The sequence below is a fragment of the Centropristis striata genome, chromosome 2, assembly GCF_030273125.1.
Source record: "Centropristis striata isolate RG_2023a ecotype Rhode Island chromosome 2, C.striata_1.0, whole genome shotgun sequence".
Taxonomy (NCBI): Eukaryota; Metazoa; Chordata; class Actinopteri; order Perciformes; family Serranidae; genus Centropristis; species Centropristis striata.
Window position 1 is genome coordinate 14286356 of NC_081518.1, and position 24182 is coordinate 14310537.

The following is a 24182-nucleotide window of genomic DNA, read 5'->3' on the forward strand; positions in this document are numbered from 1 at the left end:
CATTCTGGAGCCTATCCTATCCATGCCCCCCTCTTTCAATCATCACAGATATATATGCTGGATCTGTTGCTAAGCATCAGTCACTGTGTCCAGTCTATGATTGCTGTAAAGTCTGACACTCACAGATTAAAAAAAAGAAAGAAAGAAAAGAAAAAGGTAGTCACCAAATACTAAACGGACAGACACACTGTTACACATGCTTGAGGATGAGTATGCCCCACCATTGTTGTTGACACTCCTTATGTGTATGTGTCACATTCTCTCTGGGTTACTGCCTCGCAATTTTCTGTTATGCTGTCCTGTGTGTCATGTTGGCTGGCAGGCAGGCCCTGCCTGATGATGTCAGTGTGGCTTAAACAACTAGGCCAATGCCATGATGGTTGGTTGTGTGTCATCACTATGGATCCCTGTCAACCCTCTCATCACAAACAATGAAGGAGAGAGAAAAGTAACAAAGGATGTGTAAGAAGGGGTACAAAGGGAAAAAGGAGATAAACATTTCTTATTAGGGTAGTATTATGAATTAAATCTCATCAGTGAGTTGAATGAGCGTAGATAAGAAGATGAGAGACAGTTGCAGCTACATTGAACCTCAGCCATGTCCAGCTCACTCACACTCTCTGTAAATAGTTGTCACAGCATTTCATATCTTATTAAATAGTTGTGACAGTTGTTGTTTGCCATGACATTGGAAAAATGCACATCATAATTTCCCAGAGCTCATGGTGACACATTCGCAAATCTATCTAATTTATTGTAATGTAAGACAAGGAAAAGCAGCATATTATTAAGTTAAAAAAGCTGGAATGATTAAATGTTTAGCATTTTGCATGGAAAGTTACCTGACCGATTATTTGATTATCTGATAATCTGATCATTATTTGCATCCATTAATCAACAAATAGTGGGAGTTTCACGTCTATACAGCCTGATATGCAAAGACACAAGGTAGTTCATTGCTTTAATGAAATCAGTTAAAAGCATTAATTGTTTCTATACACTGTTTAGATGCTTTAAAAAAACAATTTAGTTAGGCTTTATGTTTCTTATGCTATTTGAATAGAAAAAAAATCCAATATATCCAATTCCATATAAAACACTACAGCTCCATACGTTTGTTTCTGCTTATATGTCTACAATTTTCTCTTATTCGGTAACGTATTTTCGGTCACTGCCAAAATTGCCACCCAACCACTTTTTACCCAGACCCTACATTTATGATCAATGAACTCAAATCGCCAACAGAGGGGTCCTCTACAAACTGGCGCGCTGTAAACATAGAAAGCCAGTACTAGAGCAGCTATACAGAGTCCCAAAAGGAAGCACGGCTATTCACGAACTTACTTTTTGTTGTTGTTGTTTTGAAGAATAGATACGATAACGTGATTAAAGATATTTTTAATTTAAAAAAAACGCCCACTGGAGCACTAAGTCACCACACTGTTAAAATAATCGTCTTTGTTAATTTTTTTTGTTTAACCATCCCCTCATGACGCCGGCCACCTATGGTAAAATCGCCTACATCCTCAGTTGATCAGATCATGTGATTTTACCCCTTTAAGATAATGGCCTATGTCAAGTGTGTGACTTAAGCGGATTTATTATGCCTAAGTCAAAATAAAATGTGACTTAGGCAATTAATGAACATGCCTTTGTGACTTAAGCAAGAAATGGTAGCACTTTATTTTGAAGGTGTCTACATAAGAGTGACATGAGCCTGTCATAAACATGACATGGGATGTGTCATGAATATTAATGACACTTTGAAGTAACATTAATGCTCATGATACTTATCATGTCATGTTTCTGACAGGCTGGGTGACTCTTATATAGACACCTACAAAATAAAGTGTTGTTATGTCTTGCTTAAGTCACAAAGGCATGTTATTAAAATTGCTAAAAATAAAAGTAATTTATTTCTCTTAAGTTACATAATTTACTCACAGTGTTATTTTTATGCCAATATGCATCCTTTGTTGCATCCTTTTTGAGTGAAATTACCATATGTTACACTTTTGGTGAAGTTTTTTGTTTTTCCTGCAAAACTTGAAAAAATTAGATAGGCGATTATTTCAACAGGATGACGAAGTGGAAACGAGGAGTTGATGTTCCCAGTCTATATCAATCTATTTCTATGGCCATTCAGTCGTGCCTGGGCAACGTCGGGAACGCGCATGTCAGGTTCGCTGCAGAGATCCCGCTGCCTCGGCTCTCACGATTAATCGTAGGGATGGTGTTGACAGTGAGAGGCAACGGGCGGCCGGTTCTACATGTTTAAATACATGACGGGACCCGGTTAAATCACATTTACACGGGTCGAACCACAAAACCAACCGTAACCTTACCGTTTGTGGAGGAAGACGACGCTGCCAGGCCGAGGACAACGTTAACATTACTGATGGAATTCCTAGTCGTTGCTAGATGGAGAAACCGAAAGGGTGGACTCGTTATTAATAATTAAAAAAACCATCTGCTGCTAAAATATAAGGAAAATGCATCTGCATCAGGTGCTGACGGGAGCTGTAAACCCTGGAGATTGCTGCTATTCGGTGGGAAGCGTGAATGACACTCCTTTCACGGTGAGGGTTTATTTTGATATGATTTGCACAGGATGACACCCATTGAAGCTAACGGCTGCCTAGCTAGCTGGATAGTTAGCTGCCTAGCTAGCATTATATTGGCTGTAAAGGGGCTAAAGCACCGTGTAGTGTGCTAGCCAAAGTGCCGCACCGAGAGATTCACAAACAGTGAGTCGAGACTACTCGGGGCATCCTTATCACAAGCACCCACTTTCATTTACCTTGACAGTCAGTGAGACATTCACAAGCTAACATCCTGAAGTAGATGCTCAGCTGTAACGTCTGCTGCATCTATGCTTTTAGGGACAGCGTTATATTATTTATCGCTCCAAGACAGTTTACGCTAGCCACTCAAATGACCTTTAGCTGCATCTCGTTACATTAGAATTACTGCAAGGGAATCCCTTTGCGCAGCCATAACATTATTGGCAAATATTTGCAATGGGACACGCTCTGACGAAATTTCGCAGTGCACACTTCAGGTGACTGTGGTTTGACAAAATCGCGCACCGCTAACAGTATAATGTTCGGTCTGGTTACAGAACTAGCTAAGCTTGCTACCATTTGGCGTTAAATCCCTCTCACGGATCATTAGCTCGCTGTCATCCTAGCAATAGCTGCGCCAGCCATGACGTAGAGAGCCATATATGGATACATGAGCTAGAGGGCTGAATGGCAGTGTTTTGGTATTGGCAGTAACATATTATAAAACGTAGTGCCATCTGTCATCATTTTGACTTTTGTGCAACAGAATACACTTACTTATTTATGACTGATGTGCAGGATTGGAAGTCAGCACCAGCCATCACGAGTACGTATTACGATCAAACAATATACCTTGAACAAAAGCATGTGCCTGTTATATATTGACATCTTTGGGCTGTACAGAATCTTTTTCTTTCTGAGATCTGGCAACTTCCCAACATTTCTCTTTGTACCTCAAGTTGACAGGACTGAAAAGCCCAGTCAATATTCCATTTAGTGCAGTGAGACATGGGAAGAACTGATAATATTACAGCCTCTTTTGTGATGGCAGATAGGAAATCAGTTCACAACCCCAACAAATGTTGTGTCTCTTTTTTGTCAGAATGGATCAGCTGAAGTTAAAGGAGAGAGTAGAGTGGAGTGGAAATCAAAACTGTAGCATCCTGAGTCAGCTCTTGTATTGAGAGCAGGAGATGAATCATGATGACTTTATTGATAGGTGGACAGAGAGCTTCATTCTCTAGAATAGCTTTAAACTGAAGCTAAGGCTTTGTTGTCCACACATTTTGAAAGGAGAGAAAATGTGCTTCTACCTTTTCATTGCATTATAGGACACTAACTGGATAGCCTCTCCATTTAAGATTGGTTCGAGATAGAAACAGCTATGTCATGAGTACATCTTTGTAGCTGTTATTTCAGTCACCAGGACCAGATTAATATATTCTTTATGATCCTAGTTCATACCAAAAACAATGTGACTGCATTAGGTAAATTCTGCCAATGCAGCCTCGCCATAAATTCTTGAGCAGCTATGTTGCAGGCCACCATCCCCTCATGATCAAAACACTGTGAGCCTGTCTAATGGCTGCCAAATCTGGGCTTGGTCTGTTCCTTCTGCCTATTAGTGAAGTGGTGTTATGTTGTTGTTGTTGTTGTTGTTGTTTTATTTTTTCAGAAATACAGACACACTTTCCTTAATCCTTTCTGAATCCCACAGTTCCTTAGATCATAGTGCAGTTATTCAATGTCATGTTCATTTATGTTAAACTACAGAGAGGAGTTGTTCCCCTGTCCCCTTAGAGTGACCCCAGATCAAGGCTGTTAGATTGTAAATAGGCAAGCTTTGCACCTAGGGTCATATCTGCTCAACAACATAGGACAGAGATGGTTGTGAAGCTACAGCCTTACATGTAGCCACAGGGCCCTAGTTTCTATGCCTGGTGTTTTCTTTCTGTGTCTGAGAGGGTATTTGAAGAACACTAGACCTCATGTCCAATGCAGTTACACTCACACTGACCCCTAGGGCTCATAGGCCAGACCCTGACACACACACACATGCACATGCACACGTAAACTAGAGCAGCCATGAATGCACCAGTTCAAATGAGCAAGCATGAAGCTAGAGCTTCACGGGATATGGAATCATTCCATGCATCTCCATGCTGTTTGTTTCTGTGCTCCAGGATCGTCACTACCATGTTGCATGGTCAACTTTTAACATTTTTGTGTGTTCGGTGTGGTTTCTGTCTCTTGGTTACATTGTGAAAGTTAACATTGAAGTATAGATGATAATAATCATGGTTAGAGAGACTATTTTTTGTACGTTACAGTGTTTTTTAACCCATGGCTGATTTTGTAAATGCACATGCTGTACAAACAGCCTAGTGGGTTTGATATGCAGAGCTACAGATGTGTGATCTACTAAAAATAGAAGACTTGTGTTAACTACAAAGCACAGAGGGAGAGAGAGAGATAGAGAGAGACAGCACATATCCTCACAAAGGCTCCATATTCCTGTTATTTTGATAACAGAAAATATTTATTCTGGATCTTGATCTACATCAGAATGCAGATATTGTCATGCAATGTAAGGCAGTGATGGCTGAAGGCCAACAAGATTTTCTGAGATTACTTATATGCTGTCTGGGAATTTTTAAGTTTCCTTATATTGCATGAAGTTGCATAATAATTTGTAATAATTTGTGTTTCAGGCTCATGCCCTATGGTGTTTTTAAATGTAATATTTTACTGAAATTACATATATTGCACATGTCCTGGTTGCATTTGGTTGAAGTTACACAATTCAAGTATGGCTGTAAGGCAGTTTTTGTCACATGGGCCTTTGATATCAAAACATGAAGGACAAACCATTTCCAAGATCATCAATTATTTACCAAAGTTTAAAAAACCCCAACCCAGAACATGTGGCAGAAATGTGAGCAGCTTATATCAAACCATGTAGTTAAGGTAAAGACAAATTGCTTCTGTGTCTTACAGTTTAAGAATTATAAGTCATAAAGTAATGTGTGTTATAGATGTTGAAATGGTAGAATTGCATCAGATCAAGTCAGAAACTCAGAAAGTCAGAAGTCTATTGTTTAATTGTCCAAAAAAATTCATAGAAAAATGCTCTGAGTTTTTGATATTCTGTGAACCATATATAGACAAACAAACAGATCATTAGCACCTTTCCTGTGTCTTGAGATCCATTAAGTTTCAGCCAGTCTAGCTGGATACATTGATTAAGGGGGATAGGTTATGACCAACAGGCAGAATGGAGACAGATCGAAACTGGACTCGGTGTGGTTTAGCTTTAATGCCCGCTGCCTCACTGCAGTCATGCTGCAGAGAGTAACAAGGCCCATATGATATGACTATAGACAGTGGGATCAAAGTACAGTCCTGTGCTATGGGCTTTGCCTGAAATCTTGCCTAAATACAGTTTGACAGGGAGACCAGGTTACTACAGGCCAAAATTGATCAATTGTGTTTTTAAATATCTGCAGCCTATGCTGTTGACCACAGCTCAAAGCCAGCTTGCTAGCGCAGACATAAAAATGGTACACACAGTAGCAGCTGTGGCTGTGGAACATGCTTGCAGGATTGCATAAGACATAGGGAATAAGTAGAATTAGATGGAAAGGCAGAAGTGATCTCTCACTCTCTTCCTCTTATCTACTTTCATTATCAGTGCACATGACTGCACTCTTTTCTTCAAAAATTGATTTACCTTGAAAAGCAGCTAAATCCTTCCCTCACGGTGGTTGCCAATATTCAAATAGCATTTAAGATGCTTTTAACTAGCTGGATGTGAATCGCTTTCTGTAGCTGAAATTGAGTTGTGTGACTGGTATTTTTAAAGCATGATAGGGGTTACACCTCTTAGGGGTTTTCCAAAAGTTGAGCTTAAGAAACCAGCCCAAACAGTGATTCAGTGAGACATTATTTGGGTACATCAAACAGTAAAACAGAGATTATTATATACTTTTCTCACAAACTGCATCTCTTGCAAACTTGCAAAAGAACTAAAGGTAACATGACTTGACCAGACACAATAGTTAAGTAAGTATAAACACATTTATTTCTACCAAATTGGCATCTAACAATGTATTATACTTTTCATATGTACACATGTTGGATTTCAATTGCTTTTATAATTTTTGCACATTCGCAGCCCGTCCTCACCGAGTCAGATGATTTCCTTTGGCTACTTTACGTCCTTATTAGTGACGTAAAGCAAACACATATTTTGCCTTTAACAAGTGCTATGCCATAATCCGATTTAGATATTGCACTCGCTCATATTGCAATTCTGATTCAATAGATTGTGCAGCCCTGCTTTCGTCAAAATGATACAATTACATTGCATTGTTTCCCTGCTCACCTGCACTGCTTCGTCAGTGTTAATGTGTTACAAAAAAGGTAATATTTATCCAAAGGCAGCCACATTCTTGATCTAAGCAGCTTACATGACTGACAGGAAGGAAACCTTGCTGCTTCAGGGTTGAACTCATTAAGTCAGCAGATATATAAGCTACAGATTCCTGGGTGTAGATCCAAGTACATTCATAGGCAGAATCGGTGGCTTCTTAACAATGTCTGTTGCTGAATCAAAAAACATACAACTAGCTAAGAATCACATTGATTACAACGGGCATACACTTTGATGTGTTCATTTTATTTGTTTTAATGACTGCCTTTGTCTGAAATACACTCTTTTAATATCTTAGTTGACTTACTTTAAAGATCTGTCAGACTGTCTCTCTGATATTATTGCCCCTCAGTAGATAAATGCAAGCATGCACACAGATCTCCTAAAATCTGGTGTTTAATAAAGACCAACGTGTACCATTATTAAGATGGAAGATGTAATTTTCTAGTAATGCCTGTTGAGTATCTTATTCCCTAAAAACAAACATAGAAACAATTGATCTATAAACTAACTCGAAATGTCTTAGTTGATGGAGACACTAATGACATTTTTGACCTAACTGTTTATGCTGTTAAATTTTCCATCTGTTTATTTTGTGTTAATGTTTACCTCAATGCCATGATGTATTATGCTGCAACTACTAATGAATCGTGTGCGTGTGTGTGTGCGCGCGTGCGTGTGTGTATTCAGGTGTATTTGTGGATGTTGAAAGAAACACACAATCCCAAACGAAAAGAACAAAGCAGTGATGATGGTTCATCCTGTTTAAAGCAGATACACTGGTTCAATGTCCTACCAGATCCAAATTACCTAACTGACAAAGAGAGTATAATGGACTCACGTTGTCTTAGGTGTGTGTATGTGCATGTGTGAGAGAGATACAGAGGTACAGTGCAGTCCTAGACAGTCCGTGACGGTGACCGCTTTTAATTCCAGCTGTAAATTGCGGGAGCAAATGCTGCAGTAATAGTAAAGCGCAGAACACTGATCCCTTACTTCTCTTTCTACCTGTTTCACATATTATGTTGTATTATTTAAAGTATAATCCCATCTGACAACCTTCACTATAACTTCATCCTCGGCTGCCACTTCATATTATACCACTGGCTGTAACGTTGTCCCGCTGTGTGACCCAGTGGTTCCCAGCCTCTCCTCCTGTTCTCCTGAATAATGAAAGACACAAGCCGTCATCCTGACTGTACTGTTGCTTCGAGGGCAGCTTGCCTGTCTCCCAGGTGCTGCTGCCATTGCTGCCATTCCACACATGGTTGCCAACCGCCAGCAAACACCATTGTATCGGTTTACCTTTGCCACCCATAATCCAAATCTTAACACAGGTTTGCCCATTAAGCATGTGCTCTGTTTGTCTTCTTATTGCACATGAGCAGGTGATATTTTTCATGCAGTGGATCTGTATAACAGCATCCCATGTTGATATTACTGTTATGTGGTGTGGTTTTAAAGGTAACTGCCATGCTGTTCTATTGTATCGTTGTAATATCTCACCTCCTAATTCAATATTCATATCATGCTATTAAGTGCTGTAATGGTCTGCTTTTAGTGATATCTGACGTATTGTATTTTCACACTGGATGAAGCATTAAACTATAAACAACTTGAAAAATGCAGAAAAAAATCAGTGTAGGTTTAAGTTTGTCTATAAATAAATGTTGCAGTTGGTCTGGAAGCTGAAGCAGGAACAGTCAACAACATATTTACAACAAGGCTTTGAGTTATATTCTCACAGTGATAGAGCCATTGTCAGTGTGCACTTTCAGTTTGTATGATTTGTTAAAAACACTGTAACTGACTGGAGATCAGTAAGATTCATATTCATTTTTTTCACGTAATATTCACATCAGGCCTGTTGTTCTGCAGTTTTTGTTAAATCATGATGATTATAAGGTTTTACAAGTTACAGGTTATACTTTTCCACTGGGATTTAAGTTTTTTTTCCATTCCTTACTAAATAAGGATATGTATTTATATTCATAGGGGTGTAACAGTTCTCTTGACTTATGGTTTGGTTTAGACCTCAATTTCTTGCTTGTTTTTATTTACCCCCAAATTCTTCTGTATTTTAACTTCACATAAATGCCATTATCAAAGAGGAACAGTCATCAAGTAATTGCTGGCAATTAAATTGAACACGAAATGTCCAGGAAATTAAAGCCAAATTGAATTATAACATGTCACATTGTCCCTGACCAAGGTAAAACAGTCGCCGTGTTTCCATCTCAGTTTAAGAAACGTTGCACCCTTAACATTCATCTAAATTCATGCATCACAACACAAAGACCTGGCCTAGGTGAAAGAGCAGTTTGTATGTTGACCGAATCCAATGTTGTGTTGTTCATACTATCTAGCATTGCATTGCCTGTGTATAGTGAATAATACAGAGTGAGTGACATTTGTGTTATGCTTTCATTTGTGTCACAATCTGATTTGGTTCCTCTCCTTGTGTCCTTTTCATTTCCAGGCCTATGGCTCAGGTTGTGATGTTGTGATCTTGGCCAGTGACTTTGATTGTGTGCAGATTATCCCAGGAGCTCAGAATGGAAACATACAGGTGGGCTGTGTGGAGTGCTCCCACCAGCTTGGCAGGGTAAGTGTTGACTGCACAGTCAGACACACTCCCACACGCAGTTTTCATTTTTCCGTGTTGCCAGAAGACATTATCAATTCGCTGAGCACAAAGAAGTCCATTTAGCCCTGTGTTTGCTCCTGTCTTGTACTGCCCATGCTCTCCTCTCCTCGCTATCCTGCTCTCCCGCACCACTCCCCCCCTCCACCCCTCTCCTGTGGGAATGGCTGTGCAAAAGCACTGATGGGGTGAGTAATGTTGTGATGATGAACACAGCTCTTTATTTTTAGATTGCTGCATCCTACGGAAACACAGTCTGCATCTTTGAACCTCTTTCTACCAACCCAAACAAACGCCACAAGGTGAGCAGGAGTGTCTGTATTTTAGACATAAATAGTGGTTTAAATCAGTATATAGTGAGATTAATCACACCTGTGTGCCAATAACATTGCATGGTGTGCCATTCTCCTATCGCTAACAGCAGCTTAACTATCAGTGGCAAAAGACAGGACAGTTCTTCCTCGATGCCATCACCTACAACCTGGCCTGGGACCCGCAAGGTACGCCCAAGCTTTCTGTGTTTAACTGATTCACTGACTGTCCGACTAAATTAATCCCCACTACACACAGCTCTTAATTCAGCCCTCTGTGGTTTGTCTGTAACGACATGTGTATTATGTAATAGTCACAGTGTGCATGTAGCTCTGTGTACTGTAGTAGTCAACGTGGGACGAGAGGTGTGTAACATCGTGCTTTTGTGTCCACAGGGAACCGTATCCTAGCAGCAACTGAGCGGCTCCAGCTGTGGGCTCCTCCACTGACAGATGCCCTGATAGAGGAGGAGGATGGACAGTTGAATGATGACAAGCCGCACCCTGTCCTCAATGACTGGAACTGTGTCTGGCAGTGCAAGTATGTTTTTTGCTTTGTACAAACTGTAAAAGCATCTGACATGATTGACAAGAAAAGGGTTATGTACAATAGATCAACAGCCGTGTAATAGACATTTAAGCACATCTTTATATTTGATAAAAAGGTTTATGTCTGCATGACATATTACATATGTTTTGTTATGTTTATAGTAGTTTTGTGGGCTATGTTAAGGATATGTTTCTTTTCTGGTATTGAGTGCTAGAATACACAGCTTTTATCTCTTACAACAGGTGATAGTGACGTAATGCAGTTTTCAGTGTGCATGGACATAAAAGGTTTGAGGCGTGGTGTTAGAAAGATGCTGTGAAGTCTGCATACGTTTTTGACAGTATTACAATGTGTTAAAATAAAATGTCAGAACATCAAGTGGACCAGGTGATGTTACTTGGATGAGAATAACCTCTAGATAATTTATTATAAAGCCAAGTTCAGTTATATAGAGCTTTTGGAGAAGATAGCCTCGCAGTGTTGTCCTGATAAAGCAACTATGTAAATAACCTGATAGCTAACCAACCAGTAATTCGATTAGACTGAGTGTCGAAAAGACCTGTGTCTTCATTTTCTTCTTCTCTCCTCTCTCAACTATTGTTCCGTTGAAGGCAGTAAAAACTTTATAGCCAAGTTTTTTTTCACAGATAAGTCCAAGTAAAAAAATATTTAACTGATAATTGAGGGATCAGTAGAATATTACACACATGTTACTGTTTCCACTTTTGCTAGTAAAAATGAAAAAAAGTAAAACAGGAGCAAAATATTTCCATCTTTTTCTGTCAGCTGATGGTTTTAGTTTTATTTCTGACATGCAGTAAAGAGTTCATCCTTGTCGCCTGCAGACAAAACATTAACTTTCATTTTTTCCTCTTGAAGGTTGTGGAATTGCATATTTTTTACTAATAAAACTTATAGAGTGTTACTGATTATCCAAAGCCATTTGCACACAGCCTCACATGAAAGGTTTATATGCACCATTGTAAGCCACTCTTTTAAGTCTGTGGCCCGTGCTTTTAACTGTGTAAACAGACACAGAAATATAACACCATGTTAGTCATTGTCATCTGATGACACATGTGCATGTTCAGGAAAGTCACTGGAACAAGGAAGTACAAGCTCTGAAATTTCCAGCATCAGCTCATGCAGAAAGTAACCACACATACTCACTGGCAGCTGAGAAGAGATTCACATGTGCATTTGTTCCTTGAAGAGTTTCCACATAGAGAAGTGAATGTAGCTGATACCATTCTTTATGCTTGCGTTTCTCTCAGGACGGCTGCATCTATTCATGTTGCCAAGTGGTCACCTGATGGGGAGTACTTTGCAACAGTTGGGAAGGTATAAACACATTGCAAAAAGACAAATTGTTGGACAGTTTTTGTATTTGTATGGTAGGTGGTGATGTTTTATATAATGTATGTTCCCGAATGTGTTTGCATACGCAGGATGACTGTTTACTTAAGGTGTGGTATCCCACCACGGGCTGGCGTTCTGCAGTGGTGGTCCACGACCCCTCCGATAAAAAGCCTCTTCCTGTTCACTTCTCCTTTGTTTACTTGGCCCATCCTCGCTCAGTCACTGGTGTATCCTGGAGGAAGACCAGCAAGTACATGCCCAAGTAAGAAAGCACACACACAATATCAGGATGTTATACAATTTCAGTTAAAAAATATATGTTATTTAAAATGTTATTAGTGAATGTAAAAAGTAATGAAAACATTGTTGCTGGTAAAAGACACTATGTAATCTGCAACAGCAGACCCAGTGTTGGCATTTTTGAGTTGCGCTTTAAGCTCTTTCTTTCTAAATGTGTGACTCTCGAGGCCGACTGATAGCACTCATAGTAGAGAGCTACATGCTACTATATTGAGAGGACTGGTGGGTTTAATCCGCTGTCTTACGAAGACAGAGATTGCCAACACACAGCTGACTACTTCGCAGCTAAACAGGCGGTGAGATGGCTTCATGTGTCAATGCACCAACATACTGGCTGTGTGACCAATGTCTGAACTGTATGTCCAAATTGTGTGAACTGGGACTCGCACAAACACAAATGCTGCCATATAATTCATACACACACACCCTGGTGAAATCTCAAAAAGGTATGAAAAACTGATACCACCCAAGCCTAATAGAACATCTTGTGATGTGATCACACCAGAAGCGATCAAATAGTTGTGTATGGTTGTATTAGAACAGGGGCGTAAAGTGTGGGGGCTAATGGTAACCTTCGGGACTTCCACCACCCTTGCTTGGCCCACACCTATCTTTGAACTCGGCTTCATGCTGTCACATGCTCTTAATTACTGATTGTGTAAGAGTTGCATTCTCCTCTTGTTTTCTAGGGGCTCAGTGTGCAATGTGTTGCTGACATCCTGCGAGGATGGTGTGTGTAGGTTGTGGTCTGAGACGCTGCTACCGGAAGACAGCCTGCTTGGAGGACAGATCTCTGAGAACACACAGTCCTTCAGCTCCAGCCTGCCAGGCCTGGCAGGCAATAAGGACAAGATTCAGCATGCTTTGGAGGTACATTTACTTACTCAGTCAAAACTGACCAGAAATAATTCCTTTTCTCATTAACATAAATCTGTACTCTTCCTGTGCTTTGCTTGATTAGTCAATCCACCACCTGAAGCATCTGCGCCGGGGCCGACGACGGTCCTCTGCTCTGGTGGCGCACAGTGAGCTGCTGCCCTCTCAGCTTGGCACGCAGGACGCACACACTCACCGCCACATCGCTCACCATGCCAATGCCCTGTGTCACTTTCATATCTCAGCCAGTATTAACCCTAACACAGGTACGATGTCTTTGTTGGACTTGGCTCAGAAGCATTTCTTTATATGGCTTCATTGCAAAAAAATATATGTCTATTTAAAACCGAATTTGTTTTGTATATGATGCACGCTGTGAAGCAGAGAGTGATACAGCAAAAAAGGCTTCTGTGACTAAAAAATAATGCATTCAGTGCTGCTGTTAACCTGCTGGAGTAATGTTTAATTTTAGCCTTTTTGCTTTTTGCTACTTTCATCCATATTTCTTCCTCCTCCTGCTGTCAGATATCCCACCAGTGCTGGCTGAGTCTGCAGTGTTCAACCCAGACGATGGCACTGGTGGTGGAGGCTTCGTCGTTCACTGGCTCAACAATAAGGACCTCAGTTTCACTTCCTCCATGGACCTCTTTATGCTGCAGCTACGTAAACTCTCTGAACAGCAGCTGGAGCAGACGACTGAGGACCCCCTGGACCCTGAGGGATCCCCTATGAAATTTGACTTTGGTATGACCCACAACCAGGCCATCACATTATTTGACACATCAGCTTAAAAGCAACAATCATGTTGTAAAAGCATTTTTGTTTCCTGGCTAGATCTCGACGAGATGTCTGATAAAGCGTCTTCAGAGCAGGGGGAAGAGGGTGAGACAGGGGAGCAGGGAAGCACCAAGGCCTCCTCTCCGGGATCCAGCTCCAGCATGCCTTTGCCCTCCATGCTGCTGGAGAGGAAGATGGAGACTCTTATTACAGAGTGGAACAAGAGCCCAGATATGTTGTTTACCATCCATCCTGCTGATGGATCTTTCCTTGTTTGGCATGTAAAATACTTGGATGAATTCAACCAGGGCATCTTCAGACAGGTTCAGGTGAGCAGAATATCAGACAAAAAAACCTAAGTGTTTGAATTTTTTTCTAAACCAGAAACTCTTCCACTTTAAATTCCATAGTGAATCACTTGCCCATTCACTCTCTCATACACACATAGTCGCAGCAGTGTAGCTGTAAACTCTGTCTCAAATGTAAGGTGACTCAGCACTCCCCCAGTCTTATGTAAGACTCCAAATATTTCTTTTTTTTCCCTCCGACACCGTACACCTCTGTGCATGTGGGCTATAAACTTTGTCATGATTCATAAAATTGTTTTTAGCAAACTTTGCTGTTTTTCCTGAGAAATATTTATTATATATTTGGAAATATAAGGTGCAATTTTTTTGTCAGACGACTTTTTGCCGTTTTCACTTTCTGTATGTACAATAATCCAATTATCTTAAAATGAGAAGCTACTGCCTGAGTGCTCTCAAGAAGGCAAAGAGAGAAAGAAGGAGAGATAACAGATTTGTTAGCGTTGGAGTTAAGTGACTCTCTGTTTTTTGCCAACTTCGGTGTCTGAAAATAATTTTTCACATTTACACACTCCAATTTACACTTGAATATGCAGCGAGATGCTCGCACTGAAGAGCCTGGCTGTCTTAGAGGACAGCAGTGCTCCAGCACAAGCAGGCTGATGAGGACAAAGCACAGTAGAGGACAGTAAAGAAAGGATTGGAATTTAATCTGTTTTATTGTATCTGCTACAAATGCATTGACATAGAATTATACAGGCCCTTTACTTATTGTGAGTACTTTGCATGGGCTGCAATAATACAGTACTATATGCAGATGCATAGCTATAAACTGGCAAGCCAAATATTGTGTTGTTAATGTTTTTGCTACAAATGAACTAGAGTGCTGACAGCTGACATCACATTGGTATAAACCACTAATTAGATCTCTATAGGGCAGAAGGACTGTAGAGAATATGTGCCTCCTTTGATCCTCATGGGTTTTTTTTCTCCATCTCCCATCAGGTGTCGTTCTCCTCCCGTATTCCAGTGGCATTTCCAACAGGTGACGCCAACTCACTGAGTAAAAACATCCTGATGTACGCCTGTACTTTGACTGAGGGTGAGAGTGCCAGTGCAGGGGAGCAGGGCAGGATGGTCCAACGTGTCTCCCGCTCTGCTTCAGTCTCGGCCGGTCTGGGTTCACCTGCGCTGGCCAACTCTCCCGACCCTCGCCCTGGCATCAGTCCTGCTGTCATGATGGTTTCCAAACATGTTGATGGATCTCTCAATCAGGTAAAATATTCTTAGGAACAAAACCGAGAGCTTAAGATGCACTGCCTTTTTCTCCTAGGGCATGTTTTTATTATAAATGACCAATGCGTTCCCAAAAACTTTATGTATTGTTTTAACCCTTTCTAAAATATCACACCAACACCATCATTTCATGTCATTCGAAAATTCCTGTATTGTCGTAATAATTAATGTACTTGTATGGCTGTGTGTATTCATCCTTCCAAGCCCTCTCTAATGTTTTTGGTTCCCTCTGTGTGCAGTGGGCAGTGACATTTGCTGAGCGCTCTGCCTTCTCCAACGTACTGACCGTATCACACAAGTTCCGGTACTGCGGCCACCGCTTCCATCTCAACGACCAAGCCTGCCACACAGTGCTGCCACTGCTGCTGACTTCATCTCACCATAATGCTCTCCTCACCCCTCCCTCGGCCCCTGGCAGTCTGGAAGGAGAGCAGCCTCCTACCTTTCCCATACCAAAGGGACTTCCCAGGTATAGCACAACAGGGAGGGCGGGGATAAAGAAAGGAGGAAGAAATTAGCAAAGACAGAATAAGCTAAGAGCACAAGGTTGACAAGCCATATATGCTTCTTATTGCATTAAAAGGCTTTCATAAATGATTGAGTTTTAACATTACTTTTCCATTAGCAGGAAGCAGCTTCGTAATGCAGCTACAAGGACCTTTCATGACCCCAACGCCATCTACAGTGAGCTCATCTTGTGGAGGGTGGACCATATTGGTCCCCTGTCCTGCACTGGAGGGGTCTCTGAACTGGCCCGTATCAACTCTCTGCACACCTCTGCCTTCAGCAATGTTGCTTGGCTACCTACACTCGTACCCAGCTCTGTTCTTGGTAAACACATCATTGTAACCATCTTTTATTATTGTTCGAGTACATTTTTACAAAGAACTTTAATGTGGAAGTTTAATACTGCTGAATCATCAGAGCTTCTGCTTTTCATATTTAGTTCACTATTTGTTACGACAAAACTGTGTATACAGTATGTGTTGGCATTCATGTCACTAAATTGCATACAATTGCAAACAGCAGTGCTTTGTAGTAGTCAAGCTAAGCCAGTTTTGCAGGTTTGTACTAAAACGTTAATCATTTATTCCATGCCTTATTATTGCCCAACAAGATATGAACATATTTTCATGACCCTTGAAAGCAAAAGTATACCCTTTCCAATAAAGAGCCAATCTGGATCTAGTTTCTCAACTTAGTTTCTCTAAATACTTTTTTAAAATAACCTTCTGCAGTGTCCTTCAGCTTTCAACTACCAAATATTGTTTTTTTTCAATGTTCACCCACTAGTACTTCATAGATTTTTTGTGTTGTTTCTTCTAGGAACTTACTGTAACAGCGCCAGCGCCTGCTTCGTGGCCTCAGATGGTAAAAACCTGCGTCTCTATCAAGCTGTCGTGGATGCCAGAAAACTGCTGGATGAGCTGTCAGACCCTGAAACGTCTGTGAGTGGACACACTCACTTTTCACTGCACACAAAAGCAATGATGTTATTGCTCATTGGGATGTAACCATGTCTGTTTACAGTCTCTGTCCTCATCTCTGTGAATTTCATGTATCTGGATCTTCGTGTTGCACATCTCGGCTCTCTTTGTCACAAAGAAAAGGCTTTTTGCTTACTTTTGGGTTTACATCATCCATGAAATATATATGACCATATCATTTACAGATATTTTTTTCTTGCTATAGGCCAGAGATTTTCATTTCCTTTTGATACTTTCTTTACTACATCAGGCACACAGATTGATATTCTTCATAAAGCTAATTATTCTATTGCTTGTTTCATAACAACCACCAGCCTACATTATCCTCAGCACTTCAAATTGTAATCTGCAATATTTTTTTCAGCACATTAGCAGTTTCAATGCAGCACACTAAATGCATAGTTGACCATTTTCCATGTGTCCCTGTTTAGAAACTGGTGGGCGAAGTCTTCAACATTGTCAGCCAGCAGTCCACTGCCAGACCTGGATGTATCATAGAGTTGGATGTCATTACAAACCAGGTTAGCAGCTGCTCTGTTTTTTCAGACTATCGGTTTGCCGGAAATTGTGAGACCTACAGAGTAACCTGTTTGATTCTTTTCCATGTGTATCCAGTGTGGCGCCAACACCCAGCTGCTGCATGTCTTCCAAGAGGACTTCATTCTCGGTTACAAGCCTCAGAAAGAACCTGAAGCATACACACCAGCCTTTCCATCTGGCGAAGGTATAGCACACTGTCACTTTTAAACTTTGTGTAGTTCTGTTTCCTCCTACTTTTTCAACCCTGATTGTCATTAGTAGAATATAATTTGGATTTTTTGATATCCAGATTACCAACCTGCCCCATTCTCTGAGAAGTTCTTCCTGGTGGTGATAGAAAAGGATCTCAACAGGAACTCTGTCCTGCAGATGTGGCACCTGCACCTCAAGTCTGTGCAGGCTTGTGTTGGTAAGTGTAGGGTACACACAGCTGAGCAGTCATTGGCATTATTAGACGTTTCATATATATTTTTAAGCATGAATCTTAAATGTAAAGCCTGCCTTTTATCTACACCAAACTTCCTTAAATAAGGATACTCTTGCATCTTTGTCTCCAGATGAGCCGAGCCCAGATTTTAGCTTCCAGAGCCAGCTAATGGTTCCCAATCAAGCTGTGAATCCTGACTCGTCTCCGGAGACCTCACCTGTCAGACCCCTGCCTCGCTCAGCCTCTACAGCCAACTTACAGTCAGCCAGCAAACTCATCCTCAGCTCCAAGCTGGTGTACAGCAAGCGGCTCGACCTGCCCCACGGGGTGGAGGTCACCAGGGCCACTCCCTCTGCAGGTTGGCATGGCCGCACAGTTACACATATAACTCACGCAATGTTGTTGTTGCCAAATCAGAAGCAATGTGTAACCCCCCTGTTTTTTCCCAACATTGTTGATTTGGTGATATAGTTCCAAAATGGTCTAAAATTATTTTGGAAAAACATGCAAAAATGTGTCTCTGTTGTCTTGCTGCCTCCTTTTTCTGCTAGGTCATCTGAGTTCCTCTTCTATCTATCCTGTGTGCCTGGCTCCGTACCTTATTGTCACTACATGCTCTGACTCTCGCGTGCGATTCTGGCGCTGTGCTGTGGAGGGTGATGAAGGGTACAGCGAGGATGACCGGGACAACCGCTCGTACCGCTGGGAGCCCTGGGCCTTGATGAACGAGGAGGACGACAACAACAGTGCTGTGTGTGTGTCTGGGCGGCCTGTTGCTGTGTCCTGCTCTTACATCGGCAGGCTGGCCATGGCCTTTAAAAAGCCACGACAAGGACAGGTAGGAAATGAGAATTTTGCTTTATAATGCCGTATTCAGTGTATTGTACCAAAAATCTACAGAGATCTAGGGAATTTATTTAACTATTGAAATCACCTTGAGGTCGAAAAATTCCAATAAAAATGTAAATGCAGTGAGTAAACATAATTTGATGGTATAGCCTGGATCCTCCAAAAATAGATAACAATTCCATATATTAGCATATGAATACATATTTATGTAAAGTGCCAAATAGTGCGGAAGGAACTAAATAATATAAATGTACATTATGCACATTATACACTGCAATGCATTTAACGTGTTTGCTAACCATCATTAGTTATTAGTGAAAAGATAGTGATGAAACCTGACTATCTAACGATTTAATTCAATATTCTGTCACTGCTGCTGCTGTATTTGAAGTTTGTGAAACTGAATGTGATTGAACTGAAACTAAGTTGAGGTCTATAAACAGCAACCTTTCAGTTAACTTCAACATGTGAAACAGGATAGAGGTCTGTGTGGCCACAGATGAGGTATTTTAAAAGCCCACATCATTTTTTCTTCTAAAGAAAGCTCTCCTTTCATCCTCAGCTGCAGGGTTCTGGTGAGGACTTCTCCATGCATGTCTCCATCTATGAGTGTGAGTCTACTGGTGGCTCAGAATGGGTTTTAGAGCAAACGCTCCACCTGGACGACTTTACCAGACCTTCATCAACCCTGGATCCAAGAGTCAGTGTGGACTCCAACCTGTTTGTCTACAGCAGGTCAGGAGAGCACTGCTTGTGTGTTCCTATCATATTCTGTTGTTACCAGTTTGGGTCTCTTAACAGCTCATTATTTTCTCCATGCCAGGTCTGACCTGTACATGACAAGAGACCACAGCTCCCCCAACATTAAGCACTATGTTCACCTGGACTGGCTGTCAAAGGAGGACGGATCTCACATCCTCACTGTGGGAGTTGGATCCAACATTCTCATGTACGGCCGTATCTCTGGCGTGGTAACTGAGCCGACAAGCAGCAAAGAGGGGGTGGCTGTCATCACCCTTCCACTGGGGGGCAGTATCAAGCAGGGCATCCGCTCACGCTGGATCCTGCTTAGGTCAGTGGACCTCCTGTCCTCCGTGGACGGCACTCCATCTTTGCCAGTCTCTCTGTCCTGGGTGAGGGATGGCATCCTGGTGGTGGGCATGGACTGTGAAATGCATGTGTATGCCCAGTGGCATCAGGACAAGAAGCCTGGAGAGGGAGAGGAGGGAAACCTCTCATCTGCAGACATTGCTGGGGTTCAAACAACGGCTCCCTCCTCGGTCTTTGAAGGGAGAGCCAGATCTAAGAGTGTGTTTGAAGGGACTGCTGGAGTGACTGGAGTGGATGAGGCCCTTCGTGCCCCAGCAGGACTTCAGGAAGGGGGACTGTTTGAAGCAGCTCACTCTCTGTCTCCGACTCTACCACAGTATCATCCCACCCAGCTGCTAGAACTCATGGATCTGGGCAAGGTTCGCCGTGCCAAGGTGAGTTTGTTTCTGTTTTATTCAGTGACTCCAAAATATGCAATATTTTTATTTAAAGCTCTTATTTGTTTATTTTAAAACATCTTTAAAAACTAAAAATACAGATACCCTGACAAACACTTTCTAGATAAGCAGATATGTGGTGAACCAGCTCACCTAATCTACATTGTATTACCATGTGTAACCCATTTCTCCTCTATATATCAGGCCATCCTCGCTCACCTGGTGAAGTGTATCGCTGGGGAAGTCGCTGTGGTGAGGGATGTGGAGGCAGGTGAAGGCGGAGCCAGGAGACATCTGTCCCGAACCATCAGTGTGACTGGCAGCACAGCAAAAGACACCATTGTGGCTGGCCGTGATGGAGGAAGAGACTACACAGAGATCAACTCCATACCTCCCTTGCCCCTTTACTCCCTCATGTTGGCTGACCTAGACACCTCACAAGGGTACAAGGGCGCAGAAGATGCTGCTAAGGGAACTAAGGGGACAGATGGCGAGGGATCCCAGATGTCTACAGAGGACCAGTATGCTGACCTCTTCCAGGTAGGTAGAGTTAAGAGAGATCTAATGTTGCTGTCAAAGTTGTAGTCCACTAATGCATCTGATTCTTTCCATGTTAACAGATGCAGACAGTAACCACAGATGATTTTGTGAACTTTGCCTCCGACAAACCAGAGAAGAAGTCTCGAGTTATCAACCTCTCTCAATATGGACCTACCTACTTTGGAGCAGAGCACGCTCAGGTATTGACTTATTTTTTTAGAGATCAATGCAGACTATTTGTAAGAACATCCAAAAAGAAGCATTCTTTTTATCCTTAGTTTCATTGGAAAATAAAGGAGAGAAAAGATGACAATAATACAATAGTAATAAAGGCTATTTAGTACAGACAGCAGAACTCTCTCAATGTGAATTTTTTGCAAATTCAAAGTAATAATCAGATAAGATTACTTTGCTGTCATGGCTCACATTGTAAATTCCCTCAATACATCAGTACAACATTATTATTGAATATCATTCAATTAGGGAAGTTGATAATTAATTAATTAATTAATTAATGATTGAGTCCAAATTATCATCCCTACTTTCAATCTGTCGTTCCGAATTTCTCACTCCTCTCCTTCTTCCTTTGTGTGTCAGGTATTGTCCAGTCACCTGATGCACTCCAGCCTACCAGGCCTGACCAGGCTAGAGCAGATGTTCCTGGTGGCTTTGGCTGATACTGTTGCAACCACCAGTGCCGAGGTCACCAGCTCCGCTGATCAACAGTACACAGGTCAGTATATATGTTCATGCATATGGTTACAGTCATATTTGTGATATATTTGAACAGTAGCTTATATAACAAAGAGTAAATATAACCTATTGCACCAAGGTTTATTGGGTTAGCGACTGCTGTGTCATCCTCGCACCCATGTGACAGTCACCTGTGGCAATCCATTTTAGAGCTGTCTCTGTGCTCTGATCTGTCAGTGGAAGTGACAAGTGAATTTTTCTTTTGCAAATGAATAAAATATTGTCTAATTTTGTACTTTAAATGTAAGATACTTGATTCACTCATACCTGAAGAACGGGCTTGTATTGTAATGTGGCGTGTTGGCCCGCCCTAATGTCTGCCAGTCCATCAAATGTTCCCCTTGAAAAGAGATTGTATTAATTTTGACTAAAGGTTATAGACATAAAAGCATATTTTTTCTTGATTGTGTCTTCATGGAAATAGCTAATCTCCAGCCATCAGATCTTTATTAACATAAACAAAAGTGATTATACTGTTCCTCTTTAACTGTATATATACAGATACAGGTCTTTTTTCTCCAATTTTCCATCCTTCTTATTTAGTCTTGAGAGGAAGACATAAGCAGGTTGTTCCAGGGCTAAGTAAGCACAGAGAGGGTAAGACGGTTCAAGGACAAGACACAGTTTCCGACAGGACTGAACATGAACTCATGTGATACTGCAGTTTTAAAGGCCTTTGCTTTGTGGCTGCCATTTTAATGGAGTGGTCTGTGGAATAACAATGACAAAGCTGAAGGCTCCCTGGTGTTTGTGTAGGTGGTGAGGCTCTCGATGAATGTGGACTGAGGTACCTACTGGCCATGCGTCTTCATACCTGCCTGCTCACGTCTCTGCCCCCCCTCTACCGCATGCAGCTGCTCCACCAGGGTAAACCCCACTGCTCATTATACTGCTGCTGTAATACCAACACTGTATCAATAACACCAATATATTGCCAGTTTTTGTGGTAATGAGTTATAGAGTTTTAGTGTATTTAATCTGGGAAATTAACTACAGACATCTCTCCTTCTCCCTCTCGCTCTCTGACAGGGCTATCAACATGCCACTTTGCCTGGGCCTTCCACTCAGAGGCAGAAGGAGAGCTTCTTAACATGATCCCAGCCATGCAGAGAGGCGACCCACAGTGGTCTGAGCTCAGAGCTGTCGGAGTGGGTTGGTGGATACGCAACATCAACACTCTGCGGAATGTGGTGGAGAAGGTACTAGGACAAATTCTTACATAGAGAGCAGTGATGAAAACTTGAAAAGGAAATATGCATCTTCCACAGGACGACATAGCTAATTGTGATGTTTCAGAAGACAGAATAGTTGGTACCTGAATATATAACACAATGCTTTCAAAGAGCTTTTCAAAGCTTAAGATATTTCCTGATACTGTCAGAGACATGGTGGCTCCGGCATTTTTTTTTTTTTTGCACTTTATGAAGTTGTTCCACTGCATTCCAGAAAAGGAAATACCTTACAGCATGATGCAATCAGTCAGTAAGAACATTGTTACTTCTCAGTTGAACCAAGAGCAGTCAGGTCATGTGTTACTGTTAATTTTATGCTCCCTTTAGTTCAGCCATTAAACCTACGCTGACTTCAAAATTCAGAGTCAGGGTGACAGTTACTCTATCTGGAGACATGCATTCTTCCTTGTACAACCTAAGTCGTATTTTCTGCATGAAGTATGCATTTGTAATGATAAGCTCCTATGATTATTATAAAGAGCAATGCAAAGCTAAGCTAATAGTTGATGAAAGGCAAGACAAGGCAGTTTAATTCATAATAAACATTTCAGCAACAAGGCAGTTCAAAGTGCTCTACATAAAACACTAAAGGACATTAAAATGAAACATTAATTAAAGAGCCAAAAGAATAATAATACAAAAATTGAAGTTTATTTATATAGCACATTTAAAAACAATCAGAGTTGAACAAGGTACCATGACCGGAGGGGTGTTCCATCAACGTGGCTAAACAAACCGCAGCTTCATTGAAAAAGGATGTAGTTTGTTCCAGATACATTGTGCATAAAAAGTGAATGCTGCTTCTCCATGTTTAGTTTTAATGTGGAGTTGCTAAGTATGGGGAACACTTGTACTGGCTTGTGTGACAATCTGCAGATAGTGTTTTGATATTTTAATTCTGATGTTGTCTTTAAAGTGCACTTCAACATAATTCCAGCACACAAGTAAAAACTGGAATAACTGATTTAGTATCTGTAATGTTTGTGTGTAATCAGTTGGGTAAAGCTGCGTTCCAGAGACACAACGACCCTCTGGATGCTGCTCTGTTCTACTTGGCTATGAAGAAGAAAGCTGTTCTGTGGGGCCTTTTCAGGTTGTACATTGTTTCTGAACACACAATTATTTTTAATTGTTTTTTAATTTCAATTAAGTTCCTCACAAAACCATTATGCGATACTGAGCATGTGTGGTTTTATTCTCTCAGGTCTCAGCATGATGAGAAGATGACTCAGTTCTTCAAAAACAACTTCAGTGAAGACCGCTGGCGGAAGGCAGCTCTGAAAAATGCTTTCTCCCTGCTGGGAAAGCAGCGCTTTGAACAGTCTGCTGCCTTTTTCCTACTGGCTGGATCTCTCAAAGATGCCATAGAGGTGTGAACAACACATACACTTTTACACAAACAACATATTAAATACACAGACACAGCTTATTACTGTTGAGTCTGCTCCAACGC

The 24182-nt window shown here is 41.3% G+C and overlaps 1 protein-coding gene across 6 annotated transcripts in view; it reads left to right on the forward strand.

The window, feature by feature from the left end:
* Positions 1–2177: 2177 nt before the first annotated feature.
* The window catches only part of dmxl2 (Dmx-like 2), a 41527-nt gene continuing 19522 nt past the window's right edge, over positions 2178–24182 (forward strand). For 2 of the 6 annotated variants that reach the window (XM_059347932.1, XM_059347957.1), the window contains exons 1-29: positions 2185–2579; positions 9476–9601; positions 9871–9942; positions 10062–10140; positions 10348–10492; positions 11776–11842; positions 11950–12122; positions 12850–13030; positions 13122–13302; positions 13562–13780; positions 13871–14142; positions 15124–15393; positions 15654–15883; positions 16040–16245; positions 16741–16862; positions 17333–17422; positions 17517–17625; positions 17731–17850; positions 17999–18226; positions 18420–18706; positions 19280–19452; positions 19541–20201; positions 20409–20744; positions 20825–20944; positions 21342–21477; positions 22254–22364; positions 22527–22696; positions 23725–23822; positions 23934–24099. In XM_059347932.1, the coding sequence (XP_059203915.1) occupies positions 2493–2579; positions 9476–9601; positions 9871–9942; positions 10062–10140; positions 10348–10492; positions 11776–11842; positions 11950–12122; positions 12850–13030; positions 13122–13302; positions 13562–13780; positions 13871–14142; positions 15124–15393; positions 15654–15883; positions 16040–16245; positions 16741–16862; positions 17333–17422; positions 17517–17625; positions 17731–17850; positions 17999–18226; positions 18420–18706; positions 19280–19452; positions 19541–20201; positions 20409–20744; positions 20825–20944; positions 21342–21477; positions 22254–22364; positions 22527–22696; positions 23725–23822; positions 23934–24099 (5235 nt within the window). In that variant the 5' untranslated portion in view covers positions 2185–2492. Of the gene's footprint in view, positions 2580–9475; positions 9602–9870; positions 9943–10061; positions 10141–10347; positions 10493–11775; positions 11843–11949; positions 12123–12849; positions 13031–13121; positions 13303–13561; positions 13781–13870; positions 14143–15123; positions 15394–15653; positions 15884–16039; positions 16246–16740; positions 16863–17332; positions 17423–17516; positions 17626–17730; positions 17851–17998; positions 18227–18419; positions 18707–19279; positions 19453–19540; positions 20202–20408; positions 20745–20824; positions 20945–21341; positions 21478–22253; positions 22365–22526; positions 22697–23724; positions 23823–23933; positions 24100–24182 lie in introns of all 6 variants that reach the window. The other 4 variants (XM_059347965.1, XM_059347971.1, XM_059347948.1 and 1 more) reach the window with 4 other exon arrangements.